The following is a 27,137-nucleotide window of genomic DNA, read 5'->3' on the forward strand; positions in this document are numbered from 1 at the left end:
TTACTGGAAATTTTTAGACTACAACAACAAGGTCAGACTTGCGAGCTATTTTTGCAGGATAACAAAGTAAGACTGGTGGCGGAATTGGGTTGTCAACATTCTTTACATTTTATTATGTTGGGGGAGAAAAAAAATGTCGACCAAAACCATCGACCGAATGATCATATTGTTATAACTTATAATTATATACAATTTTTATTATTTGTCGTCTAACGAACAACTGGTACAACAACCTATTATACCAATTCTTGAACGCATAAGGTATAATTGTAGCTGTTACAAAGAATTCATTATATCCAATTGGATAGAAAATAATAATGATTATGTGAGTAATATTGTTCAAGTCGTTGAGTTTTATATACAATTTCGTTCGTGATAAAACAATATGGAAATGATCAGCTGTTCTTTGAGGTGCATAAGTTTTCAATTATAATAGGTATGTAAGTTAAAGTCAGTTTTTATATTGAGTATGACTGATCGATGGTAATATCATAACTATGTTATAAATATAATATTGAAACCAAACAATTTTCGTCTCGATCTTAGTTAGTTTCCTTCTCCCCTTTCCATACTAATAAACAAAAAGTTTTTTCTATTCTGAACTCAAGTGATAAAATACTCTGATTGTAATTAATAAAATTTTAAATGTGTCCTGTTAGATTGGAATTTTAACTTTTCACCAAAATTGACCCAAAATATTTACAACATGTGTAATTTGCACCATTTTTTTTTAATGCGTTTGTAATTTGCACCAAAATAAAGATATGTAATTTTCACCATCCTCAGGTAGTAAGAAATAGGAATTGTAATTTGCACCAAAATTAAAATCGATTATTTTTTCGATAGTCTTTTGATAGTACTAACTTATAAGTTTTTATATCCTAATATAAATTTAGCTTAGTTTTTATTTATAAAATAGCTGAGCTTATACACTATTATTGATGTAAGTACTAAGTTTATATAAAATTGTATAATTATGAATATAAAAAAAGTTGGCCAATTAAAAAAAAATATATGTTATTAAATCGTATTATTATTATTATTAAAATTATTATTGCCATTTGTATCAATCTAGTCTCGACGTCTACGAAGATACCGAGGAAATATCGAATATTCGATAATCGAACAAATAAATAATCATGTTGGTGCAAATTACAAATTATATTTTCGACTACCTGAGGGTGGTGCAAATTACATACCCTTATTTTGGTGCAAATTACAAACACTATTTTTGGCTACCTGCAGTGGTGCAAATTACAAACTTCCGAATAAACTAATGTAAACGCGTTGAATTTATTTCTCAAATCCTTTCTTCTTTCAAGATATTTTGTTTTTTTTTTTTTAAATGTATTGAAACCAGTATGAAACTGGATAACTATTTTATACTTAACATGCATGAGTAAATTCAAAAAAAAAAAAAAAAAACTAAATAATTTTCATCGTAATATTAACATTAATATTTTTACGAATAAATGTATTTATTTTTATTTTTTTGAGTATAAAAACCATCAAAAGATACTTTATAATACGAAATGATATGCTATGTGAATAATAATATTTTAAAAACGACATAAAAGCTAAATAAAATAATATGTTTTGATAAAAGTTGAGAAAGTGAACCAATTTTTTTAAATGCAAGTTATCATGAAATAAAAAATAACTAAGCTTAGTTAATTTTAAAACAGCAATAAATTTGAGAAACTAATTTGAGTTAAAAATTTTCAGAAAAATAAAATGTTAAGTTTAGTTACTTTTTATGTATATGTATAATGTTACAGTAAAAACTCCTTAAAAAGGAAATGCTAGGTAGATAATTTATCCATAATAGAGGAAACTAAAATATGCGGTACCGTTATTATTTTTTATTGTAAGTAGATTTCCGTCTTATCGTATATCATTATAGAATGCTGTTAGTAAGAATCATGCTACAGAGTGATCCATTTTATTGAGTACACTAATTATCTCGAAAAGAATTAACTTTTTATGATTTTTTTTTTTTAATTTTTAGGTTTACGTTTTTCTAAAACCGTGTAATATTTTAATTTTGTTCACCCTTATATGTATTAGAGAAACCACTATCAACTTTTGATTTTCAAATGGTAATATATAGTAAAAATATTATCATGAATTAATAAAACCATTTTTTTTTCAAGAATTTACGTGTTGACATTTTTTATTTTTCGTTGATTGGTTTGGTTAGGTTAGGCAAGATACAGTTCCTCAAAGTATTGGTGGGCTTTACTATTTATCCAATAATTGTAAAGTCCAGGAGCTAGTGATGAATTCCATATTGTTGAATCCAAGGTAGAAAAATAAATGACAGTTAGTTAAATTATGGTCAAATTGACATATGAGTGTAATAGGACATTCAATTATTAATTAATAAGGTAAAAAGTACAACAATTATCAATATTGTTACCTATTAGGTCGAACGGTATCAAATTTATCAGTTATAGCTCCTAATATTTACAAATGAAGGAACAGTATAAACAATGCCGCATTAACTGAATATAACACCTCCTTAAACCACTAATACATTGAGGAGCTATATTTCGCAAGCTAATCAACGAAAAATAAAAATGTTAACACGTAAATTCAAGAAAAAAACGGTTTTATTATATATTACCATTTTAAAATCAAAAGTTGATAGTGGTTTCTCCAATAAATATAAGGGTGAAAAAATTAAAATATTACACGGCTTAAGAAAAACTTAAACCTAAAAGTTTAAAAAAATAAACATAAAAAAGTTAATTTTTTTCGAAATAATAAGTTTACTATCTTAAATGTATCACCCTTTATATGTGGGTACATACAAAATAGGCTATACCTGACGATTTCGTAACTATAATTTTAAAAACATTAACAGATTTCATAATTGCGGAGAAACTATAAATACCTAAATTTACTAATTACGTTTCAAGTAGGAATAGTCACTGTATTGATAATGTTTTTAGTATAGTCGTTGGAAGATATTACTCCATCGGTGTGTTTTTCAGTTTTTCGAAACAAAATAACTAATTTAAGTTATTTTATAACAATCTATTTTTTAAACTTTTAGGTTAAAAGTTATCTAAAAACTTATAACTAAACTTTTAAATTTTAAACTAGCTGCTGCCCGCTTTGATTTTGAAAAAAAATATGTCGGAGATGTATTAAGTTTATAATTTGTTATTTAACAAACTTATAACTAACAAGATCAGATCCAGTAATCGTGATTTTATGTACTTACAGTCTAACATCATATATTTTATGTTAATATATTATATAGTTTCCTATTATATTTTCATTTAAAGTTTGTACACCATTACCAATCAAATAGAGTTCTATTTTACAATACTCACCACACTTGGCATATTATGCCCGAAGAAAAATCTTGCTACTACTGCATAATAATTATTTGTATTTTCAAATTTCAAAAGTATTGCAGTGTGCGATTGATCACTTTTAGATAAATAATATTATAGTGTTTTTAATATTCAATGACTACATATTACAATATAGTTTTTGGATATAATATTGAGCAGTCCATCGCTATTTGTGTTGATTTAACTAAAATATGCAGGTACGTATAGTGTATACGAGTACGGTATAAAATATTAAACCATACACTTAAGTATATAAACATGAAGTCCTTCATAAAAATATTATGATATGTTTGTGGTATTTTTGCTCAGTTGGAAAAGTTGTTTAATGATTTAAAAGTTTCACATTTGTTTGCCTTATATTTTATTGTAGCGTAAAATATACATTTTAATATTGTTAACGTTAGTAGGCAAATAGAATTGTAGTAAATATTGTAAAAGTAATACATCACATTTTACTATTAATTTAATTAAATTTAAAAATTGTATTTTTTATTAATTTTACTTTTTAATCGATATGTTTGATTTGATAACTTAAAATTAATAACTTATTCTGTGTTTTACGAATAGGTTTTAAGATCCTTATAGTTGATCATAATATCATTTTATTCTTGTTAGTGTTTGTAATACAACACTTTCTTTCTAGTTATTCTAATAACTTATTGTTATTATTATTATTATTATTATTATTCATACATTTTGATGGTTTGTCGTTTCGTATAAAAACCCTAATCATATAAGATAAGTGTTGAATGTACTATGCATGGTGACTTTAATAATAATATAGTGGTGCCATAGTTCTATGCTAAAATATATTTCATGGACATTAATGCGATTTTAGATTTATATTATCTTTCCATATGATAGTATGAGTATTAACTATACAGGACATCTGCAAGTGATAATACACGAAGATTTATTGAATGACGCAATGGTAGAATAGATTATATTGGAGATGTGGATTTATAGCTGACAAAGAGATAAAGTATTCCCATTGTGGCATAATATCATTGTGTTTGTTCTTGTTATCGTACATTTGACATGATGATTTCTTGTCAAGAAAGACTTCTAAATAATATATTTCATTGTGTCGACTTTTGTAATCTATTTTTTCTATAAATTCCTCGATATATTCGTGTTTTATATTATTCCATGTCGTAAATACTCGTATGTGATTTTTCAATATTGTTTTTATTCGAATAAAAGACGAGTTTCAATTTGATACTTCCGACTACATACATTTTGTTGTATTAAATTCATATATCAAGTGATATTGTTATCATCATGTTGTAAGTAGGTAAACATCATAAAACAATTCAATAAATGTGATTGATATTGAATTAATATCTACAAAATAAATAAATTATCTATATCCTATTTTACCACTTAATAATTTTTAGTGGTTATATTACGTATTAGTCAAAATATTATTTTAAAATTAACTTTAAAAGATTTTTTTCATGATATCTATGAAAATAATAATCACATAGTTTTTAAACAAAATAAGTTTTTTTAAATTATACATAAGTAAAATAACAGAACTATCTTGAGATATCTCCAAACATTGTATAATAAATTATATTGAGATTAATTGTTTAAAATAATGTTGGGTGTTCACTTGTGTGTAGCAGACAAACTAAAAAAATCAGCAAATATAGAAATGAATTAATTATACCTATATGTTTTCCATGTTTCTAAAGTGAATTCTAATTTTTTACATCCGGAATTATTTTCATTCAACATTGAAATGATTTGTATGTAATTTTTGTTAAAAATAATAAAAGTATTCATAATATTATGCAATTTATAATTTTTAAATTGTAAGAAAATATGATTTTGATGATAACATTTTTAACAATTATGTTTTTACATATAGTTTTATAAACATAGTAAAATAATCCATTTAAGTTCTTAACATTTTTATTTATTTTAACCTTTTTTATACCAAAAAAGGGTTGGAGATATTTTATGATTTTTAGTTTGATTTTAAATTTTACTTTGCTAAGTGGTTATGATAATATTATTAAGGTAGGTATGTATTGATTCAAAACGATCAAATTTTGAAAATAATATTTATGATACAACACAGAATGTTAATAGTGTTATTTAAATAAATTCTGAATTTCGAAACGATAAATATATATAAAAATATATATTCTAATCAAGCATTAAACTTACAAAATTAAAACAGGTAGGTATCTACATTGTAGGTTGTAAAGGGTTTTTACATTTCTTTTTCACACATATTTGGTTTATAATTCTTGTTGAAGTGTACATATATACAGAAGCAAAAGGTAAATAATAATTAGATCGAATATATGTAATAATATAATAATATGTATAATTTATATAAATAACTATATAGTGCTCCGAGGCGTATATATACTAACGATTAATCGTCCTACATGTTACTACACAGAACGAATATTCTATAGTAAAACAAAATGCCTATTCAGCGTCTATTGTTTTACAGTATGAATAATTTACTTGTAATCTATATAATATAGGGTGTGTTGTTTATATTCAACACTTCTACTGATGGTTTTAGATTCACAACGATAACTAAATCGTCCCAAAACTTGGCTAACATATTGAGTGTAACTAAGCCCTTGATACAGTGCGCTGATATTAGGCGGACTGTTCGTTGTTGAATCAAGACTAATTTTATGGTATCACATTATTTTATTATACAATATATTACAATTAATGGTTTAACAATTTTAGTAGGGAAAGTGTAAATCCGGGCCGCGCGGTTGGCTTAATGAAGTGAGCCGTAGTGGGCGGTATCAGGCCTACAACTTGCAGAGGCGCGATTTCGATATATATAAAATTACAATAAGGAACGAGCTCAAAATACCTTCACGGTCTTAGATAAGTCGTGATTAAGTTGAGAAACTCGAAGCGAATACCTAAGGAGGCACGCCGGGTGAATCCGTTAATGGTCCTGAAATAGACCTTTTTCATGCAGTCGCAATGGTAGATTGACAGAGGAGAACAAACGCGTGTACATCCGCTGGTAGTTTCTCTTAGTGCCGTAGGTCTAGTGTAGTAGTTATTCTGGAGTATGGCCGCTGCAAACGTAGGTTAATAATCGGCTGGCTCGTTGTTGGTTCAAACCAAGTGCTCCACACTCGGTGATCTGGATCGACGGTTGATGCAGCCTGTCACATTATACGTTCACCAGCACTTGGAGCTGGGCGTCGTGGCAATCGGCTTCAAAACGTCGAATGGGCTGCTTTGGCAACTTGCGGTGATCTTCTAGTCTCTTGTCAATGTCTGTGTATTATACTATGTATAATAGTTTGGTTGTTAATGGAATGGGACATTTACGGTTTAGTATGGGGTAGAGTACACCGCGGGTGCAAGTGGCTTTTTTGATGATATTTTGGACGTGCTGTTCGAAGTTTAGTTTGCGCCCAATTGTAACGCCTAGGTATTTTGCTTGTATGGACCAGTTAACAGCGTGATTGTCAAGTAGTAGAGGTGGTACGTTAGTTGTGTTAGAGTGACAAAATATGATGCCTACAGTTTTGGTTGGATTTATTTTAATACGCCATCGGTGGAACCAGGTGGTTGCTAGGTTGAGTTGATGCTGTAATTGTATAGCCGCACGTCTGGGATTTTTGTTAGAGGTGAAGAACATAGTATCATCGGTGAAGAGTGAGAGGTAGGCTTTTAGAGTCGTTGGTATGTCGTTGATGCAGGACAGGTATAGAGTGGGGGATAGACAGGAGTCTTGAGGAACTCCTGGAGGATGAGAATGAATCTTCGATTTTGGCAGTGAAAGTGCGATCAGTAAGAAAGGATTCGACGATTTTAACGATTTCAGTCGGAATTTTGAGTTGAGAGAGCTTGTAAAAAGGAGACCTTGTTGCAGACTCGATCAAAGGCTTTCTCAACATCAAGAAAGATGGCTGTGATGTTTAGGTTGTTGTAAATGTTCTGGCTGAGTTGATGGGTAAGTTTGGTTAGTTGTAGAGTAGTTGAGTGTTCAGGTCTGAAGGCAAATTGTTCTGGGTGGATTTTGTCAGGGAGATTGTTTTAGAGGTGGGCGAGGATGAGACGTTTGTAGATTTTAGATAATGAGAATAACAGCGCAATAGGTCGGTTATTTTCGGGAAGTTTGTGGTCTTTGCCTGGTTTGGGAATGGGATGATAACTGCTTTTTTCCAGGCAAGCGGAAAGTAGCAGATTCTGAAAGAGCTATTAATGATTATCGTCAGGAATAATAAAATTTTGTTCGGTAGGAATTTAAGAGCCGTGTTGGCGATGAGATCGTCACCAGGGGCTTTCATTTTGTAAAGATTGCTGACGAGATTTTGTATGGTGCCTGGGGTAGTAAATAGGTTAGAGTTAGTTATGTCGAGGTTTTGTAGTGAGTGGTAGTGATCCGTTACTTCTGGTAAGTCGGGGGTCGGGGCCTGGGTTAGTTTGGAATTGACTTTCGACAGAATCGGCAATTAGTTCAGCACGATCTTTGGATGAGAAAACTAGACCATTTGGGCCGATCTGTGAGTGGGAGGTTGAACTTTTGTGGAGGAGACATTTTATAAAGTTAGGTTATGTTAGGTTAGGGATACTATTCTATTGTTCCTAGTTTGGTCTGCAGGTTTAATGGTATACACGTCAGCACCTACTTCGAAACTCAATTTAGAAATATTAATACAGTGTGGACAGTCTAATTTGATTTAAAAAGCCAGGTATATTACCTATTGTATTTATATTATAAAGATCATCCCCAGTGAATTTCCGGGGATCATGTCCAAAGTAATATTAATTATATTATGTAGATCTTGTAGATCCAATTATGTTGTAAGATTTTCTGTTTAGGAATACTATAGATAGTTGCTGTTTTTGATATATATTTTTTTGTTTGAATAATAATTTAGAAATATCTCATGTCATTGTATCAGGATATCAAAACCTTATACAGGTGTAGTTCTCTATTATTAGAAATTACTTTAATAGGCTTTCGTTTGAATTAATAACAAGGTAAGTAGATTGACATGACAGTTTGGTTTTTTTATTGTTTCTGTTTTGTGTAGTATGACTAAATTAATGGCTTGTCAAGCGTAATATCTCGTTGGGGCTTCAAAGATTATAAATTGTTATTTAATTTGAGATTTATAGTGTATTGACTTAATTGAGTGAACCTTATCTTACACAAAATTTAAAAATATTTTTAAGTTTCCAAACACATAAAAAATCACAACAATTAACTATTAATTAATATATTATTAACATTATAATAAATATATTGAATATGGCTAACACGTTCAATCGATGATTATAACATTATATTATGTTGGTGAGTACTTTTTAGAATATTAAAAAAGAATCATTGTAAATACAACTTTACTATTACTTATAACTTTGAATTTTAAGCTACTAAGCTACGTAACTTTTCCATTTCAAAGCCATCACTAACAATTTTCTGATATTCGTTACTCATATACTTTTCTTATAACTAACATTTTGTAATATTTTTCATAGTGCTATGTTCAATGTTTTAATGTTTTTGTATATTTCAATAAAATATTTTATTTAACCGTATAAATAAGAATCAATAAATAGGATAATTTATAATACATTTTAGAGTTATAGGCAAAAATGTTTATCTAAAACGTGACGTATAATTATTTTAAATTTAATGAGATAATTGTACAAACATAACCAATCAGACTGTTATCGATATTATTATAATGTGTTGGAATAAATTAAAATAAATACATTAAAACATTGAGTTAATATTAAAATTATTATTAATTATGATTTATTACTTTATGAATTAATAAAATTAATGACAAAGTCAGACGATGTTAATGAGTCATAATTTGTATTTCGAAAACACGTTAATTCAATCCAATATTAAAGTTAATAACACAACGTTATTCGTTCTACTGAACTTAAATTGCCTATAATACACGTGGGTCAGAGATGAAAAAAAAGTGAGTTGATATCTCCTAAAGATTTTTTTGTATTTTTTCTCGGAATTTTCCTTGAAATTTTGCAGACAATTATAATGATCTCTTAAGATGACTTTTTCACGTTATTCCGTTTATATTGTTTTTTCTTACATTTCCAATAATATTTTTTAATAAACAAATACTATTCAACAATAGATTTTATATTTTAACTAGCCAAATACAGAAATCAGAATGAAACCTTAATATTTTAGTAGAATACAAACGTTACCACCGGTTATAATAGAGGTTATAAAATATAGTAATTATGTGTAAAAAAAAAAAAAAAACTAGGTACTAGATTTATGTGGCTCTGCTAATAGAATTCGGAGACTAGATTTGAATTAAATACAGAAATGTTTCCTCACGAGTGCATAAATTTCAACACCATTGTATTCAAGTTCGATATAACATAGTAATATTACGCTATGCCGTTATAAAATTTGCAAATAGTAATCAAAATTAATAGTAAGGAAGTTATACAATAACTTAAAGCAACTAGATAATTAAAATATATTACTATGATTATTATTTTAACACCTAATTGACTGATACTTAGTTACTGAATAAAATTTTTTTTTGACATGAAACTAAAACAAAGTCTTCTGTGAATAAATTTATTTATATTTAGTACTATCAATATTTAATATTAAATGTATATTTAAAAAAAAAAAAATTAATAAATACATACAAAAAACGACAAAGGTCTATAAAATTGAACTTTAATCATTAACTTATTATTGTTTATTATATATTTAGACTAATATCAATGTATATTTCCTTTCTTCATATAAACTTTATGTCAAAAATCTCTTACATTTATAAAATTAATAAAATTAAATATTTATTTATGAAACTTTCAAAATATTTGATTAGAATTTAGAACTAGCATAAACTAAGTTAATAAATAGGTACCATCAATATAACTAGTAGCCAGGCACCTAACTGATAGGTATTTATTTTTTTTTTTTTAATACATATATTTATGAATTTGTTCATGTCATAATATCTCTAATATCTTTCTCTCTATAAATATATATATATATGTGTGTGTGTGTAATCAGAAAAAAAACTTCTAAATTATAATTCATGAAATTTCTTTACAGTTGAACAAAATAAGAATTGAAAACTTTTTTCCCGTTTAACTCACGTCATCTTATTAATTAATTTAAAAAACTTATGTTTTTAAACTACCTACCTACAATGGTTTAAATTTAAAAATAATGATGAAAATCAGGAAAGAAATATGTAAACGAGAGTTTTTAATTGAATACTGTGAGTTTCCGATTTATATAAAATATTACTTAAAAGTTAAATGTTATAGGTAATAATAAAGTTGAATAATAATTTTAATATTTTTAAGGCACAGAATAAAGTATAAAACAAAGAAGAATGGATAAAAATATGACTAACACAAAAAATTAAGACCAATAGTTCTTTCATAGTTATTTGATTTTTAATAGAGCTTATAAAATAATTGGGAATTATTTGTCTTCAAGTGTAAGCAGGTTTTAAATTCATAACCCATCACTATATTTTAAGACGAACCTACCTACTATAATTTAATTTTATTGATTTGTTTGGTATATTAAGTCTATAGTTATATCAATACACTATTAAATCATTCATTTTGATAATAAAATATATATGCATTGTTTTATTATTATTATTATTATATAACTTTGTAAAACATAATGAATAATGAAAAGTTTACATTTTCTGTGAATAACTTTGTTTGAGTATACAATAAAAATTATCCAGATAGAGCCATGCAAAGATTATACCACTAGAGTGTGCTGTAGTTTTATATAAGTGAAACAACTAAGTTTACATTTTTAAAAAGTAGATGACTCTTCCAATACTCGTATGGTCGTATAATTTTAGTTACGAACTCAAACATTAATAAATTGGTATTGTTATCATTAATAATTTTTTACTTTAAATGTTATTTCAAAGGAAGCAATTTGCATTTCGTATCATATATAATGTTTGATTTAGAAAAAGATAATGTAATTAAAACTTTTTTTCAATTGTGTGACTTTATATAAATTTAGGAAATTTTGAATAAACAAATTTAGGCTTAATCTTAAAATTTGAATGTTTCGTTCAATGTATACATATTCAATTTTACAATAAAATATAAAATTAATGTTTTAACTAATAATATTTATCTAAAAATCCATTAAATTACAAATTCAACCTGCCTGGTTACTCAATTGTCAATTTTATTAGAGTCTATGTTATGTTTAAATGTGTGACATATTTTTATTATTATTTATTTCTTAATTATCTAATGTTATTGGTTTGATAAATATTTGAAGTTTACCGATTTATTTTTGCCATTGTGTGTATTACGATTACAGATTAAAATTATCACAATTTTTTTAGTGATTAATTTCGAAAACCTTATAAAATTCTAATCGAATTTATAAATTGTATTCAACCTTACAGTGTATTATTCGATAGGCACGTTCTTACTTACTGAAATTCACTGGGGCTTTGTTATATTTATTAATGTAATATAATTTGTGTCGTATTTAATTGAAGGTTAAAATTTTCTTATGAAAATTTCACGTTTTTTTCTACAGTAGAGAAAAAATGAAAAACTTTTTAATATACAAAAACTTGGAGTTAGGCCAATTCACTTTCAGTTTTTAACTGTAAATCAATAATAATACAAATTACACAGAAGGTATAATATCATATTATAATAATTTGTATACATTTTTTTTTTTTTTTTTTATTTATTGAAGTTTAGATTGCCATAGTAATTATTTTTTTTTTAATGTATTAACTTTACTTTAATGTCTATGATTATTAATTATAGTTGTCTACAATAGTGCGGAATAATATTTAATTAAATAATTAATAGTTATAGTGTAAGCGTGTAATTTAGTAAATTATTTTGATTGTATTGTCTTTGTTATGTAATATATGAATAATACACTCTACATTTGAACAAACTTGTGAAATTAACTTACCAAGTATGCTAATAATGGTGTAAAAATCAAACGCAATTAAAACATATTACGCAATATAAAATAGTATTAGGCAACCGATATTCCTTAACAATTACATCATCATGTGATTACAATAGCAATATACCACCAAAGCTAGATATCAAAATTACGAGACATAAACCCATAAAAGAAGAAATAAGATAAGAAGATATTACGCAACACCAACACATAATGATGCAACTGGAAGTTTATACAGCATCTCTTACCCATACTTACACAATATTAATACTATACTTACAAAAACACCAGAATATCATTACTATCTTTAAACTAAGGGAAAATAAAAGTATCAATAATATCTTATAATGTGAATTTTGACACAATTTTGTCTGAAACAACAATTACACGTATAAGTTATAATGTAAGTACAATGAGAAGTTACTGAATCGTAACATAAAATACTTCATCAACCACAAACTGCACATGATTCACACGAAAGAAACACATTCGCCTTTCATTCGCACCATATAATATTCTATAAAATACCAAAGAAAGATGTCAACAAAACATGAACATATGACACAACAGAAACATCCTTTGTGCAGAAAGTGCCTAACGAAGACGTGCAAAGCACAACAGCACAACACGAATATGTGCACAAACGCACCATGCTACATCAATTCAAGTAACGAAATATTAATGGCAAACTTACTATTTTACAAAGAGGCAACAGTAATAATATACATAAACATCTAACCTAACTAAACACCCTCTTAGTGCATGTGTTGCAAAAATCATTGACAATATGCAAAACACAACACAATTAATGCACACTTTTTCATAATTCAAGCACAAGACGCAAACAATCAAGTTTAACGTGACTCGACAATATTTGAAAAACCTAATAAAATCACTTCTTTATATAAATGCTGTGCACAGACAACACAACAGTTTCCCCCTCTCCCCAATCACTCTGAACCAGGCTCGCAGTGTACACGTACGGACGTATTTAATGACACTCAACATATATCATCACGTCAACACCATCCAGAAAATCCAATGCACCGCTAATTTTTTTAAGTCAAAGTTAGACTTATCTTTGATGTTTAAACAGTTCTAAATGTTGCATTTGCATAAACGCCAAGTATGAGTTAATTTTGGTATCTTCATTTTACTCCTTAATCTCAAAATGCGCTGTTTTTTTATTTACATCTCACAAATATCTATATACGTTAAAAATACTCTAAAAAAATATTCACCTAAACAATGTCACAATTAATTCATATAAATTCAATAACATATGTACCATAAAATATTCAAGCAATAATTGCACATAATGAGTTGTCTCGGTAATTCATACTCTTAGAAATGTGAACTATAAAGGCATACTTGCAGTTTAAGATCTGGAGCAATGAAACAGACGGTCAGACGGGCCGTATTCAGGCTGATTTCTATTCCTTCTAACGGAACTTACATCTTCAGGCATACACGCAAATAATAATATACATCTATGATACAAACATAATAAAACTACAAAATGACATATTATACGCCATAACGCCATACACTAAAGTCAAAAGTAAACATAATCTAAAATAAAACTCATGAAAAGGAAGCTTTTAATATCAAAATAATATATCATAAAAAGTATTCCCAATCCCTCCAAATCATCGAATCCCTCATACCCATATGCAAATTACTCAATCGCGAGTACCACTAACAAACAGCGTTCAACTAAGAAATAAATACTTAATAGTTTTAGGATATTGTTTTCTAAATCATAAAGTACTAATAACGTGCATCGACCCACACCAATCATAGACGAGTTTCAGCAATAGTCTATATGAATTGTTCGCAGCAACATGAGGTAAGTGGATATTATTATTTCATACTAAAAAACGAGTCCGTAATATTGTATTAAGCTAATAATATTAAGTAGTAGAATAATAATTACACAAGCAAGTGCCCATAGACTAACACGTCATACGTATACCTTACTCAGCTTGCCGCTCTATTACATTCCCTTCCTTCCGTACTCTTACAGTCTTCTCTATTCTACTTACGACTTTTTCGTTATTTTTATTATACTACAGTTAAAATAACTGATATTTCATGGAACTTTAAGATGTGAACATATTGGTTTACAATTGAGAATTTCTCGAAATATAATCTTTTAATGATTCATATAGTTTATCTACAGATATTGTCTACTAGTGGAGGGTTTTTGTTGATCATAAAATTGTGATTTAAGAAACTGTGTCCAATTTCAGCCATAGGAATGATTATTACACTAGTATAATGTCAGCACTAGACATTGGCTAAAAGTTTTTAAATATTTTATAGTATTTGTTTGTTATTTTGTGTTACGGTATCCGAAAAAATATTGTTATCATTATGGATTTATCTTTAATATTTATATTTTATAAGTATATAAGATATATTTTAAATAGTGCAGAATTTGGGTTAGCTGCTTCGTTACTATTTGTTTAAGTGTAAGAAACATTGGAATTAATTTATTTTGATAATATACTAATATGTTGTCCAATAAACAGTATTTTAAACTTTGATATCCATATACATTTTTAATAAATTGTTGCATGTGACAATTTTAGTTTAAATTTGTTTTTGTCATGATAATACATATTTTATTTAACTGTTAATTGTTGAAGAACACCTCAATACAATTTTAAATTTTAACCATATTTACTTGTTTTAATTATGTAAGTATACATCTATATATGTATATATAATACAACTTTACCCTTGGGATTGATAGTAATGTGGAATTATCTGCTGTTACTATATTATAAGACTCATTTACATAACAAATTGCATCCATTTAATTATTATATTTTGATATCATCAAATTATATATACAAAAGTGTCATCTATTGTTTTATTAACATTTATCAAAACTACACTGAGTTTATTTAAATTATATGTGTATATTTTTTAAAAATATTTTATCTAAATTCATCTTCATCACTGATTCCTTTAATGTTTATGAATATATTTTCTAGTAGGTATCTTATTAAATGTTGTTGGTATAGGGTATAGGTTTCTGCATTTTAGTTAAATATCAATATTATTTTAATATTATTACACATAATACCTATAATTATTTAGTTATATAACTAGGTAAATTAATATAATATATGAAACATATCATTATTTATTAAACGTGTAAACATATACATAGTATGATCGTGTGTTTTTTATTTTTAAAATAATAGTAGCCATTCAATTTTTAAGTACTTCTAAAAACTTAACGAAAGTTGTAAGTTACAGTTCACTATATATTGGTTAGTTTATCTTAAATTATCAAACGATTTTATTTATAGTTGTTGTATCGATACATCTAAAACATGCTAACTTTATTTTAATGTGTTTATGAGTAATTTACAGATAAAATCAATGTTATATAATATGTTTTTGATGAATCATTTTTCTATTTCACGTCGTATATATACTTCGAATAAAGGTGTTACAATTTAGGTGCCATAATTGCAGTTTACAATTTTCAACTATTATCCCCTTCATTATTTTATCATAAAATTGTTTTAAGAATAAATTAACCTATAACTATTTGTGAAAATAGGTGTTTAACAAAATATGATTTAAGATTTGTATTGTGTATCTTAACACGGTTATATAACTTTCATCTAGATTGAACGAGTTTTTTAATCTATTTATCTTTATTGAAAAACTTTACATAACTTACCTAATTATAGTATCTTTCGCTTTGATTTAAAAACCTTGATGGATATTAAAAAACTCGCTGTAGTGATCTGTATGCTATTAAAAGATAATTTATTTTTTTATGGAGATTTCTTGAAAAGGTATTCAATACTTTGTTTTGAAGATGGTTACCTTAATTGTATACAATAAAAATGCAATAGTTATCTTTTTATTTAAAACAATATATGACAATTTATTGTTTGACTTTAAATAAATAATTATGAACAATATTATTAACAGTTTACTTTACTTACTTATAAATTTAAATTATTATACTGGCATAATTTTAATTTCTAATGCCTATGGTATTTGAATTTCAAATCAAATTTTAAACGAATTTGTTGATAATAGCAAATACGTTTGGTTTGGACGCGAAATTAAACTGCGTATGTATCAAAATTATCCAAAATTATCGATTTCAGTATTTATTATAATTTATTGATATAAATTATTCAATCAATTTTTTTTTGCCTTACAAGTCGTTTAACCTTTTCGCAACTTCCCACTAAACTTTTCAATCCATCCCTGTCCAGAGACTTATCTAATCTTGCTGAATCATAATTTATTTGATATCCTGATTCACCTCATCTAACCATTGTTGTTGAGACCTTTCACGTAAACGTTTTCTAGATAAAGTTATCATTTAATATCGCGTACAATACGTTTATCACTTTAATACAGCTTATTACTGTTTTCATTTATAGTATTCAGGGATTTCTCAAAATATATTGATACTACCATAGATCATAGATACCTTCATTATATTACGGCAATATTATATAGTAAAATTAGATATAACTAATTTTAATATATTTTTATTAATTTGATTTACAAATACTATTATGGTTTGCCACCAACTTGCTCAATTAATTTTCTAACTTTAAATACGATAATAGATTTTGAGGTGAGTGAGTTATTTTTGATTTTTATTATTTAACAGAAATGAGAAAACTTGTGTTATAAGTGTAATTATAAAGAGTTATTTTCAGATTTAAATTCTACAGAAAAACTTGAATTTTTTTTATTAAAATCTAATACGGGAATAAGATGGCTGTTATGTTTTGATTGATTTGAAGTAACATAGCCATAAGTTTTCTAGGAAGAGGAGAGAAGGAGTGTTTTAACGTTATTAGTTAACAGAAGCAGGTGGCTTTCTTTTACAGTGGAATTATTATTAGATGTTTTAAAATTAACATTATCACATAAGTTGCTTTTATTGTTAGGTTTATTCCAACGTTGGAGTTCTCTATAGACGTTGTATTCTCCTAACCAACTAATGTTACGTGATTTTTGTTTTCTTGGAATTATGGAATCAAATTATTAAATCATGCGTCGCGTCTTGCAGAATCGACAATTTTAAATAATTTACATATACACGCGATAAATAAACTCCAAAAATACAGAAATCAGAAGAATCCACGAATTAAAGAGGAAATAAGAGACTGGTAATAAATTTACTGCTTGAAGTTGTAATTATCTCTATTTATCCATCAATCCAAATCACGTATCGTTATGATCCGAATTTCCATTGCATAATGTTATAATATTAACAAAAGCTCACGGAAACATAATCATAGACACAATTAAGTGAAGGGTAAATAGTGATAAATATTTAAAGGTGTTCATTAATAAATTATAATGAACAACTTATCACTGTAAGATTTAACAAATCGATTAACAACTAAGCGTGTTATTGAATACAAGATATTATTGCTTTAATAGATATAGTTATCTATCTACTAATTTTATTATTCATTTTTCTTTCAAGTACCAATGGGTTATAAATTAATAATTACTATTAAAAATTTTAAAAATAAAGTGATTTGTGTCGTAATCTCTGTATAAGTTAAGTATGCCCATTGTTAAATGTCGAGTTGTAATAATGCTTACAATTTTTAACAGTGGCGTATCTAGAGTTTTTTTTCGAGTGTTGGGGGGTGGTTATACACTCTACTCCTTGAATACTCCACTAATTTTGAATTATCAACTTTTTTTTTTTTTTTGGGGGGGGGGGGGCTCTATGGTTCAAACTTAGGGTGGTTGTGTGGAAGGCATACATAGCATGTGACGTTCGTCATCGTACAAAAATCCTGTGGATATAGATTAATATTACAGCTATCTTAACTAAATTCCTATACATTGACACATTATAAGTTTTGTGACAGTGATTGTCGATAACTTTAGTAACTGTCAAACGACGACGTTTCACGATAGAAATATTACGATTGAAGTTTAACAAATGAAATGTCGTAAATCACAACAATTATGAGATTGTATCCGTGGTAAGTACTAATGATGATACCAAAAAAATTAAAATGTCCCATAGAAAGTGTTCACACAGCCACCTGCAAGAGTTGTTTTGAATCAAAAAAAAGAAAAAGAAATTATGAATAGGTACTACACGTTTTTGTTGTATGAAATACATATGATAATAGATCACGTCTCATAAAAAAAAAAAAATATATATATATTTTATAAATAGATATTTAAACCATATTTCTAAATGTAACCAACTTTATTGCGAACCTTTTATTTAAGTTAAAATCTAGTGTAACTTATTCTCGAAATAATTAAGGGAAATATCTTTTCGTTATAATAATGTTATGGAATAAAGTCTTAACATAACTTAGCTTAACCATATTATGAAGCATGTTTTAGATTATAGCAGTATATTTATTCAGTTAATTTATTCAGTTAATTTTCCCACTTTATTCATTATAATACCAATATGATTCTTCTCGGAATACGAAAATGAGAAATTGAGAAAAAAAATTGGCGGTAAAACAATGTGGGTGGTGGATATCATTTAATTTTGTACTATATTTATTTATCGCAGGTCTTCTAGAGGGGAAGTTCTAAGATTGTCACTGTGTGTTGGGCAATTTATCACCTCTTTCCTGAAAGCACTATTCCGTGTTAGCCATTTCTTTAGCAATGAATGGGTTTTTGTAGTACGTGGAAACAAGAATATTAGTATATAATATAATATAAAAGTTGAAGATAAAAGTAGCTGTTGAGATGATCTTTAAACAGAATTATGTCAGTATGAATTTGGCATCGTAGAACAACAATGTTGAGAAAAAGTAACTGATATAATATAGAAATATACTGACATATGATAAATCAAAGAAAAATTATTACAGGAATGCGTTCTACGATTATTAAATATGTATAATGTACCTAACTATATGAATTATTCAAATACCTAGTTAGTTTTATTATACAATTCATTACACAAGTTTTCAGCAACAAATTGGTCATATTTTTTTACAAATAATAATATAATTTTTAACACAACCTTATAATTACGTTTATTTCTCTCAAAAAATTAAAGATTTCAATGTTTTTTTGTAAATAACTGTTAAATATTACTTAATAAATTGTTTAATTTTATATCGTCTATAACATTCTATACTAAATTAAATTACAATTATATTCAAAATTGTTTTAATTTTGTATTTGTTACTACTAATTAAGTTTCACATCATAGTTATTATTTATAACCACGTACATTTAACTTGGTGTAAAAAATGTTGTTATTTTCAACTCAGAAGTTACGCCAAAGCACATATTATACTATTAAACACTATTTCTAAAAGACTATTAAGACACAAGGATGAATTAAAACTAATAAAATATTACACTTTAAAAATTTAGAAAAACTTCTTAAATAGTAATTAATATTTCAAAAACTTTAACGTAATCGGGATTTATAAATAATATATTAGCTATAAAGTTTTGTTTTTATGATTAGAATCATAATTTTTCAATAACTGATAAAAATGATGAAGCTGAATAATTTATTTATATTAATACAGTTTTTTAAAATTTAACGATTATTTAATTAAATTCCTATTTATCGTATTTTTTACTTTATATAGTAAAAATAAGTTTTTGGGAAAATATATTAAATTTTATTTCAGTGAGTAAGTATTCTGGTTTTAATCTAGAACGTATATCTAATATACTATTTATTCTTACACGCATTACATATATTTTATGTTTTAAGACCGTGTGTAATATTATTATCATTATGTTTCATTCGTTCACCCATCCGAAAAAATACTTCTGTCCATTCGTGCGTTGTATAATTCTATAATACTGTCTGCATTATGCATTAGTTGTTGGCATAAATAATTTTGTCACTGTCTTTGGATATGTTGCCTATTTTATGAAAAAAAAAAAAAAACTTTAGTAAAAATTACCCGTTTGCACAAATTATGAAAAAATCAATATTAACCAATTGAGGATAAAACCACAGCGAGGGACAAACTCAAGCAAAGGGTATTAAAGCCATACGATCCACTTTAATGCTATTAAATTCAAAACGTATCTTATCTACTGTCGAATAGACTCCCGGCTTTTATTGCTGACCAGAAATATAAATGGGTTTTAATGAACTCATCATTTTTTTTTCCATTAATCCCACAACCAATCTATAATAACTACACTAAAAAATAGTCTAAAGGCGTCCAGATTAGATAATTCGAAGAAATGTTATTTAAAATGAATAATGTGGTACAAAAAAAAAAAAAAAAAAAATAGTATAGGTATTATAATACACTTTATAGAAGGATTACAGTATGTGTTGTTTATATAATTCAAGATGTTATTAATCATCAGTCAAGATTCAGAAATTAAAAATTACTTTTATTTCCTGTAATAGATAAAAATATTTAATTTTAAATAATTTTTTCACTAAAAACAAGTATATTACTTTATTTTTTAGTTAAAAATAAATAAAAACAAAAATGCATGTAAAATAATATGTATTTTACTAAGAACTTATCTAATTAGTGAAGAGATTTATTATTTTTACTTGTTTTTAATTGTTAAAATTACTTCCGAAGTTCTATTAAATTTATTTAAGTAACACACAACTTATATTCCTTTTTATATTGAAAATATAATTTTGTTTTTTAAATTTCCATTATTTAGACCAGTAGTTTTAATTAATTTAATTTCACAGAATCTGCACATTGGAGATTAAATCAGTATATATATATAAACAAAAATAGAATATGGTAGCTCATTATTAAAAAAATAATGTTGATATTTCATAAAATGCGATTAAAAAAAACAAAATCATTTAGACTTTTAAAATTGATGATCATTATATTTTTATACATTTTATATGTTATAAATAATCTTTTTTAATTGTTATAATTTGAAAATTAACCGAAATAAGACAAACATATTATTGTTGTGTATATTAAGTCATCCAAAATTATGAAATAATTTTCAGAACAAATCATAATTACATTACCTTTTACAAAATAAGAATTAAGAATTATTTTTAACAGCTACAATGATGTTTACCGGGAACCAATATATATATATATATGCTTTTGTATTTAAAAAAATTAGAAATCTAGTGAAAATCCAATGTCGTATAAATTTAAATTTCAAGCTCTCATAAAAATTTAATTTGAATTTCTGGTGAACATTTTTTTGTGATTTTTTTTTGTATGGCGCTATTGTCCGGGTGTACTAACCTAACCTACACTGGAGGCCTGTTTTGCAGAATTTCTAACTAAAAACCCGTAGGTTTCTGCCATGCCCCGGAGTGGAGGATGACGGCACTTGTTCTCCAGACACCGTGACTTGCCCGGAGAAAAATGCCACCCGATGGTCGAGGATCGAGTGATAAAGAATGACAATCTTGTAAGGAATCTCGAATTAAATTTTTAAATTTTAGATTTAAAAAGAAAATGTTTTATAAATTTCTAGCTTAAAACAATATGCAAATTTTTGTGGTTTTTACGTATTTTGTCAAAATTCAAAGTTTGAATGCTTATAAAAAAAAATTGTGGTTATGTATTTCTTTTATTTTTCAACTGCTTTTGAAATAATATGTTAGGAGCTTTGTATTAAATTTTCAAGCTTTTCTACCCAACAAATACATTTTTATCGATATTAATTTAAAAAAGACTAATAATGATCAAACATTGCATATGCCTATAAATAGTTCAACTTAAATTGAAATTTTTTGAAAATTGCATGGTGTGTATAACATACATATCTTAATATTCGGTGCAAATTTCAAGTATCTATGGTCATTTGTTTTAAAGTTACATCAAAAACCAAAGTAGATTTTGTCAAAACCTGATTGTGCGTAAAATTTTCCGTTTTTCCTTTAATTTTTAGTTTGTTTATCCCGATAATTTAGAAAAATATTTGGAATTTTTTACTTTTGACCCCCCCCCTCCCCCAATGTACCAACTAGATTCACTTTCTTATCGAACGAAGAACTGAAGTTAAAAATCGAAGCACTTTTACTGTCTCAAAACGTGATGACAGACACAAAAAAAAAACACACACACATCATAGTAAAATTAATACATTCATCGCTCCGCTCAGAATCTAATACAAAAAAAAACACACAATATTGTATAATCAATACATTCCTCGCTCCGCTCAGAATCTAAACATGATTAAATCTATTGTGGAATAAGAATGTACAAGGTGACAAGGTGTGAGTATTGTTACAAAGAGTTTATACGTACAACGAACATTTTTTATAAAATAATATATTAATATACTTACATCACACTATATCCGTTACGAGCGTCTTAATTCAAAGGGAAAAATGATATACTTATATATATATATTATATCCTTCTTTGTTCTAGATGGTGGATATGTTAATTATATTGATCATAAAGTTCAGTACTTATGGTTATCGGGATTAACAATACGATTTTCGGTGAATTCATTTATGGCATTGCAATTACCATAGAGTAACATATTGTTAGATTAGTTTGAGATATTTTTTTTAATCTTGGTGATAAAATAATCTAGTAGTATTGCCCAACCAAACTGAGCATTAATAATTGTAGTACAACAGCCGACAAAACATTTTCTGTAACGTTAATTATCAGTTCAAGAAAAAACTTTTCCATAGGCTAAAGACCATTGCATTTTATCAAAAAAACGATTATATGGGCCATGACTCATGAATCCAAATAATAACATTTAGGATATAGTTATATAATGTGAAATGCAACAGAATTTAATGTTTAATTTTGTAAAAATAAAAATTATACTGGTATCTAACTAACTTGCACATACATGTTATTCTTGAAACCTTCTACGTAACGATAATCAATAAATATTCTAAATAATTGTCCGGTATGATAAAATGGTTAACTATAACCTAGCACCTACCTGCTTCTAATAAAGACAGGTATTTCGTGAGCTTATAAATTACATTTTTGTTACGATTACGTATCGTAAGAAAGTCGGGTAGTCTAATCCGCGATGTTATTGTATTGTACACGGTTCGTCAACTGCAGTGAGGTAATATAATTAGGTATACCGCTTCTCAAATGCCGATGATCGAGAGGTTTTTTGGGTATCAGCGGCTCACACATGCGGATTTCGTGGATTTGAGTGTGTATGTTATATGTTGAATATTCTCCTTTGGGGTATCGAACACAAAAGAGAAATGTGCAGAGTGCATGTGTGTGTGTGTGTGTGTGTGTGCATGTGCGCGCGCGTGTTGGCGTGAGAGCAAACCGTAATGAAATGTGTAAAAAAAAAAAACAGGAAGAAGAGAAAAGGTGTATTTTACCGGGAGCCGGAAAAATCCGGGGTGCGTGTTTGGCTGTTCGGTCGGCGTCGGCTGCGGTCGGGTGGTTTTGCATTTCCCGCGGTAACGTCGCGCCGGGCGTCTTCCGTCCGTCGACGAATGACTCGCGTATCAGCCCGTACAGAAAGCGTGTAGCCACCACCAGCCCAACAGCCACACGCTTGTCTTCGTTTCAATCGTAAAATTCATAATATAGTTAGGTATAGAAAAATAGGCGAAAAAAGGCTTTTTTTTAATACAAAATTACGAACCGCATAATATCAACATTCTTTGACGTGACATTAAACCGAAAGGTGTTAATAACATTATAATATTATAATAAAATATAAAACGACCACCACACCATAATTATTGACGGCTGTCGAAAAGGCAATGGCCATCGTTAGATCTGTAGTCATACACCATCGACAGCTCCATCATCGTCACCACAGACACCGCCAAAACTCTTTTGACTTGGTGCTGTTTTAATATGGACGACCGGTTCCTGCAAGACGTAAGAGAACATAAAATATTTAAATATTATAATATTGTGAATAGGTACCTTTTATATTTTTAACGTATATTATACATTACATTAGTGTTTGTTTTATTTGTTGACCATTTATTTTCTGTTTTTTGTTGCAATATATTTTAGAAAGAAAAAAGTACACTTCCAAGCTTGTTAATTTTTTATCAATTTTTTTTTTTTGTTGATTGACATATTGTTTAATCTCGAGCACAACTAAAGTGATGTACTGAAGTATAAAAAAAAAATTAGCTTGTATTACGACAATTTCAAAATAATTTATATCATATGACAATGATTCTGTGAATTATGAACCGAATTCGATACTGTATTCGGGTTAACTTGGGTGCTTTTAATTTTCAACTTATAATACATTTAATTTAACAAACCAGAAAATGGAAATTTAGGGAAATGGGTTGTCATTATAGAGCACCTGGATACTCAACAATATCACCAGTGATTAATGTGTAGTCAAAGTGCCACTTCTAAAACATTAATCGTGTAACATTATAATATAATTATTATTATGCCGTTGTCGTATACAAATAATATTGCCAACAATATTTAACATTGTAAAATATTTTTGAATTACTGAAGCAAATGAGTTTCGATATAAAACTAAGTGATTTCTAATTTAATTACAGCAAAGAAAGAACTAAAACAAATATTTTAAATTGAAACAACATTGATTTTAATTTAAATACTTTTGATATTATATTTTTATAATTCCCGGATTCTAGTCTATATATTTATTTTAATTCAACGCAAACTTTTTTGAATTTAACGCACTTCAAATAAGTCTTTTATTTTATATTGAATATTTATGATTAAAAATATAGTGTATTATATATAGTACTCTATATAAATCTAAAAATCTAAAATAATGTATAAACCTTTAAATGTATATACATTAACTAAAAATGTATGAAAATAAAAACATAGAAAAATTATTATTAAATGGAATATGTATTTTTGTTATTACAAATTTACATTACAATTTGAAAAAAATTCATCACGGATGATTTTAACTATATTTTACAATTTACAGTACCATTTCATCAAATGTACGGATACTTATTTTTTATTAGATAATGGTTGAACTCAAATAAATTTATTTAAACAATTATGCCTTTCAACACTATTCAATCAAAATAAAATTTAAATACCATAAATGAATTTATTTTTGAATGGATGTAGATCACACTAAATAAAATTAACGGGATTTTATACTAAAATAATATAGTTAATTTTTTGAATGTATCAATGCATCTATCATAATATCTATAAAGAATAAAGAATGATTAATTAATAATAATATACATACAGCATTAAGTATTTAAATTTTGATACAACCTTTGAAAAATTAAAATAAAGTTTGGACAAATCATATGGTTATTTTTATTAATATTTGGATTACCGAATTTGAAAAAAAAGTTGTACTTCCATGTATGATTTATACTTTATACATACAAAATTAATGTTTTTAAACACTTCATCAAAATATTTATATATTGATATTTTGAATCAATATTAATAAATGTTTTTTTTTAGCTATCACATAAATGTATTTAATGAAAATACATATTTTAAACTTTTGATATTAGTACTAACTGCTATATCTTCAATTTTCAAATGTACATTAAGAAGGTATACCTATAGTAAAAGAAAATTCTTGTGGAATTTAAATGTATTCATTTCGATTTCATATTTATTTAACCTAATCTCATTAGACTTTCTGAACTCATTAGTATCCCATGAACATTAAAATATTCATTAACATAACTCAAAGATGATAACATATTTTAAGTAAGAAATATCAAATAATGTCTATAATTTAAGGTATCAAATTCCTAAAAAAGTATGCACATTTTTACAAAATTTAATCTAAGCAACCATTCAAATTATTTTTTTATATAACTCATTGTAATTTGTAAATTACATTCATCTAAAATTTCTGTTTATTTTTTTCCATAACTTTTGTGTAAGTCAGAAAATATATTATATTTGAAAAAAAAGTTTGATAAAATTTTTTTTAAATTATACGATCAAAATGTACAGCACATCATACATTTTGAAAATATTTTAATCATTCCGTTCATGAATATTCTTCGTTGAAACTTTTCTTCTAGTAAACGAGAGTTAATATTGTAAAATTTCTTTGATGTGTCAAGTATACATCATTGGCGCGAGAAAATGGACTTTATGTTTTAACGACAAAAAGAAAGGGTCGTTGTATAAGAAAACTTTTTTCCTTAAGTTGTACTCAAGAGCATTAACGGGTTTAAACATATACAGTATTTTATATTATTTGTAGTGAATCAACGTAGTATACTGTGTAGGCTGGTTCCTATTATATTATATTATAGTTTTTACATTTAGATGCTAAATATTCAGCACTTTTTAGTATACTTTTAGAGTCATGACTATTTAATTTTATAAAGATTAATAGCTTTTTTAGAAGTTGCAATATTTATAAATTTGTATTTTTATATGACTTAGTATGGTTTTGTTTTATAGTTTCTTTTATAAAATATATTTCACGTATTATTTTTATGGAAGTAAACATAAAATAGTTAGTTAATTCATAGTTAACAATATTCATCCATATAATTATAATAGTCAAATAATTTTTTATATAAAACATTCTATAAGTTGAAAAAAAAATATATATCAAACATTAGACGTCGTAGTCAATAGGTTATGTTAATTAGTAGACGTATATAAAAATAAAGGCTTCAGTGAATCAAGTTTCCACGATGACTTACCATAAGTTAATAATGTCTTAATTTAACATTATAAGTTAGCCTTATATTATATTCAAATTATTGAAATACACACCTAAAAACTTAAATTACAATACTACATAAGTCGTTTTCGTTTTAATAATTTAATTTTTAGCATCGTTATTTTGAAACGCGAATAGGCGATGGACGAGAATGAGAAAGGAAGGAATCGAAAGGAATCATTTTTTCTTTCTTTTATAATATCGTACTCACTGATGACGACTAATAATTGTCA

The 27,137-nt window shown here is 26.7% G+C and overlaps 1 protein-coding gene across 4 annotated transcripts in view; it reads left to right on the forward strand.

Annotated features, from left to right (window-relative positions):
• Positions 1-27,137, forward strand: part of LOC107165282 (prolyl endopeptidase FAP-like) — a 277,903-nt gene that overhangs the window by 139,401 nt on the left and 111,365 nt on the right. For 2 of the 4 annotated variants that reach the window (XM_089219078.1, XM_089219080.1), the window contains exon 1: positions 23,733-24,107. The exons of the other annotated variants lie outside the window; for them this stretch is intronic. Coding sequence is in view for 1 of the 2 variants with exons in the window: in XM_089219080.1 (XP_089075206.1) it covers positions 24,084-24,107 (24 nt within the window). In the remaining variant the exon portion in view is untranslated. Of the gene's footprint in view, positions 1-23,732; positions 24,108-27,137 lie in introns of those variants that run through there. 4 annotated transcript variants of the gene reach the window in all.

The sequence above is a fragment of the Diuraphis noxia genome, unplaced genomic scaffold (assembly GCF_037042655.1).
Source record: "Diuraphis noxia isolate RWA-SAM2 unplaced genomic scaffold, SU_Dnox_SAM2 contig0002, whole genome shotgun sequence".
NCBI classification, from domain to species: Eukaryota; Metazoa; Arthropoda; class Insecta; order Hemiptera; family Aphididae; genus Diuraphis; species Diuraphis noxia.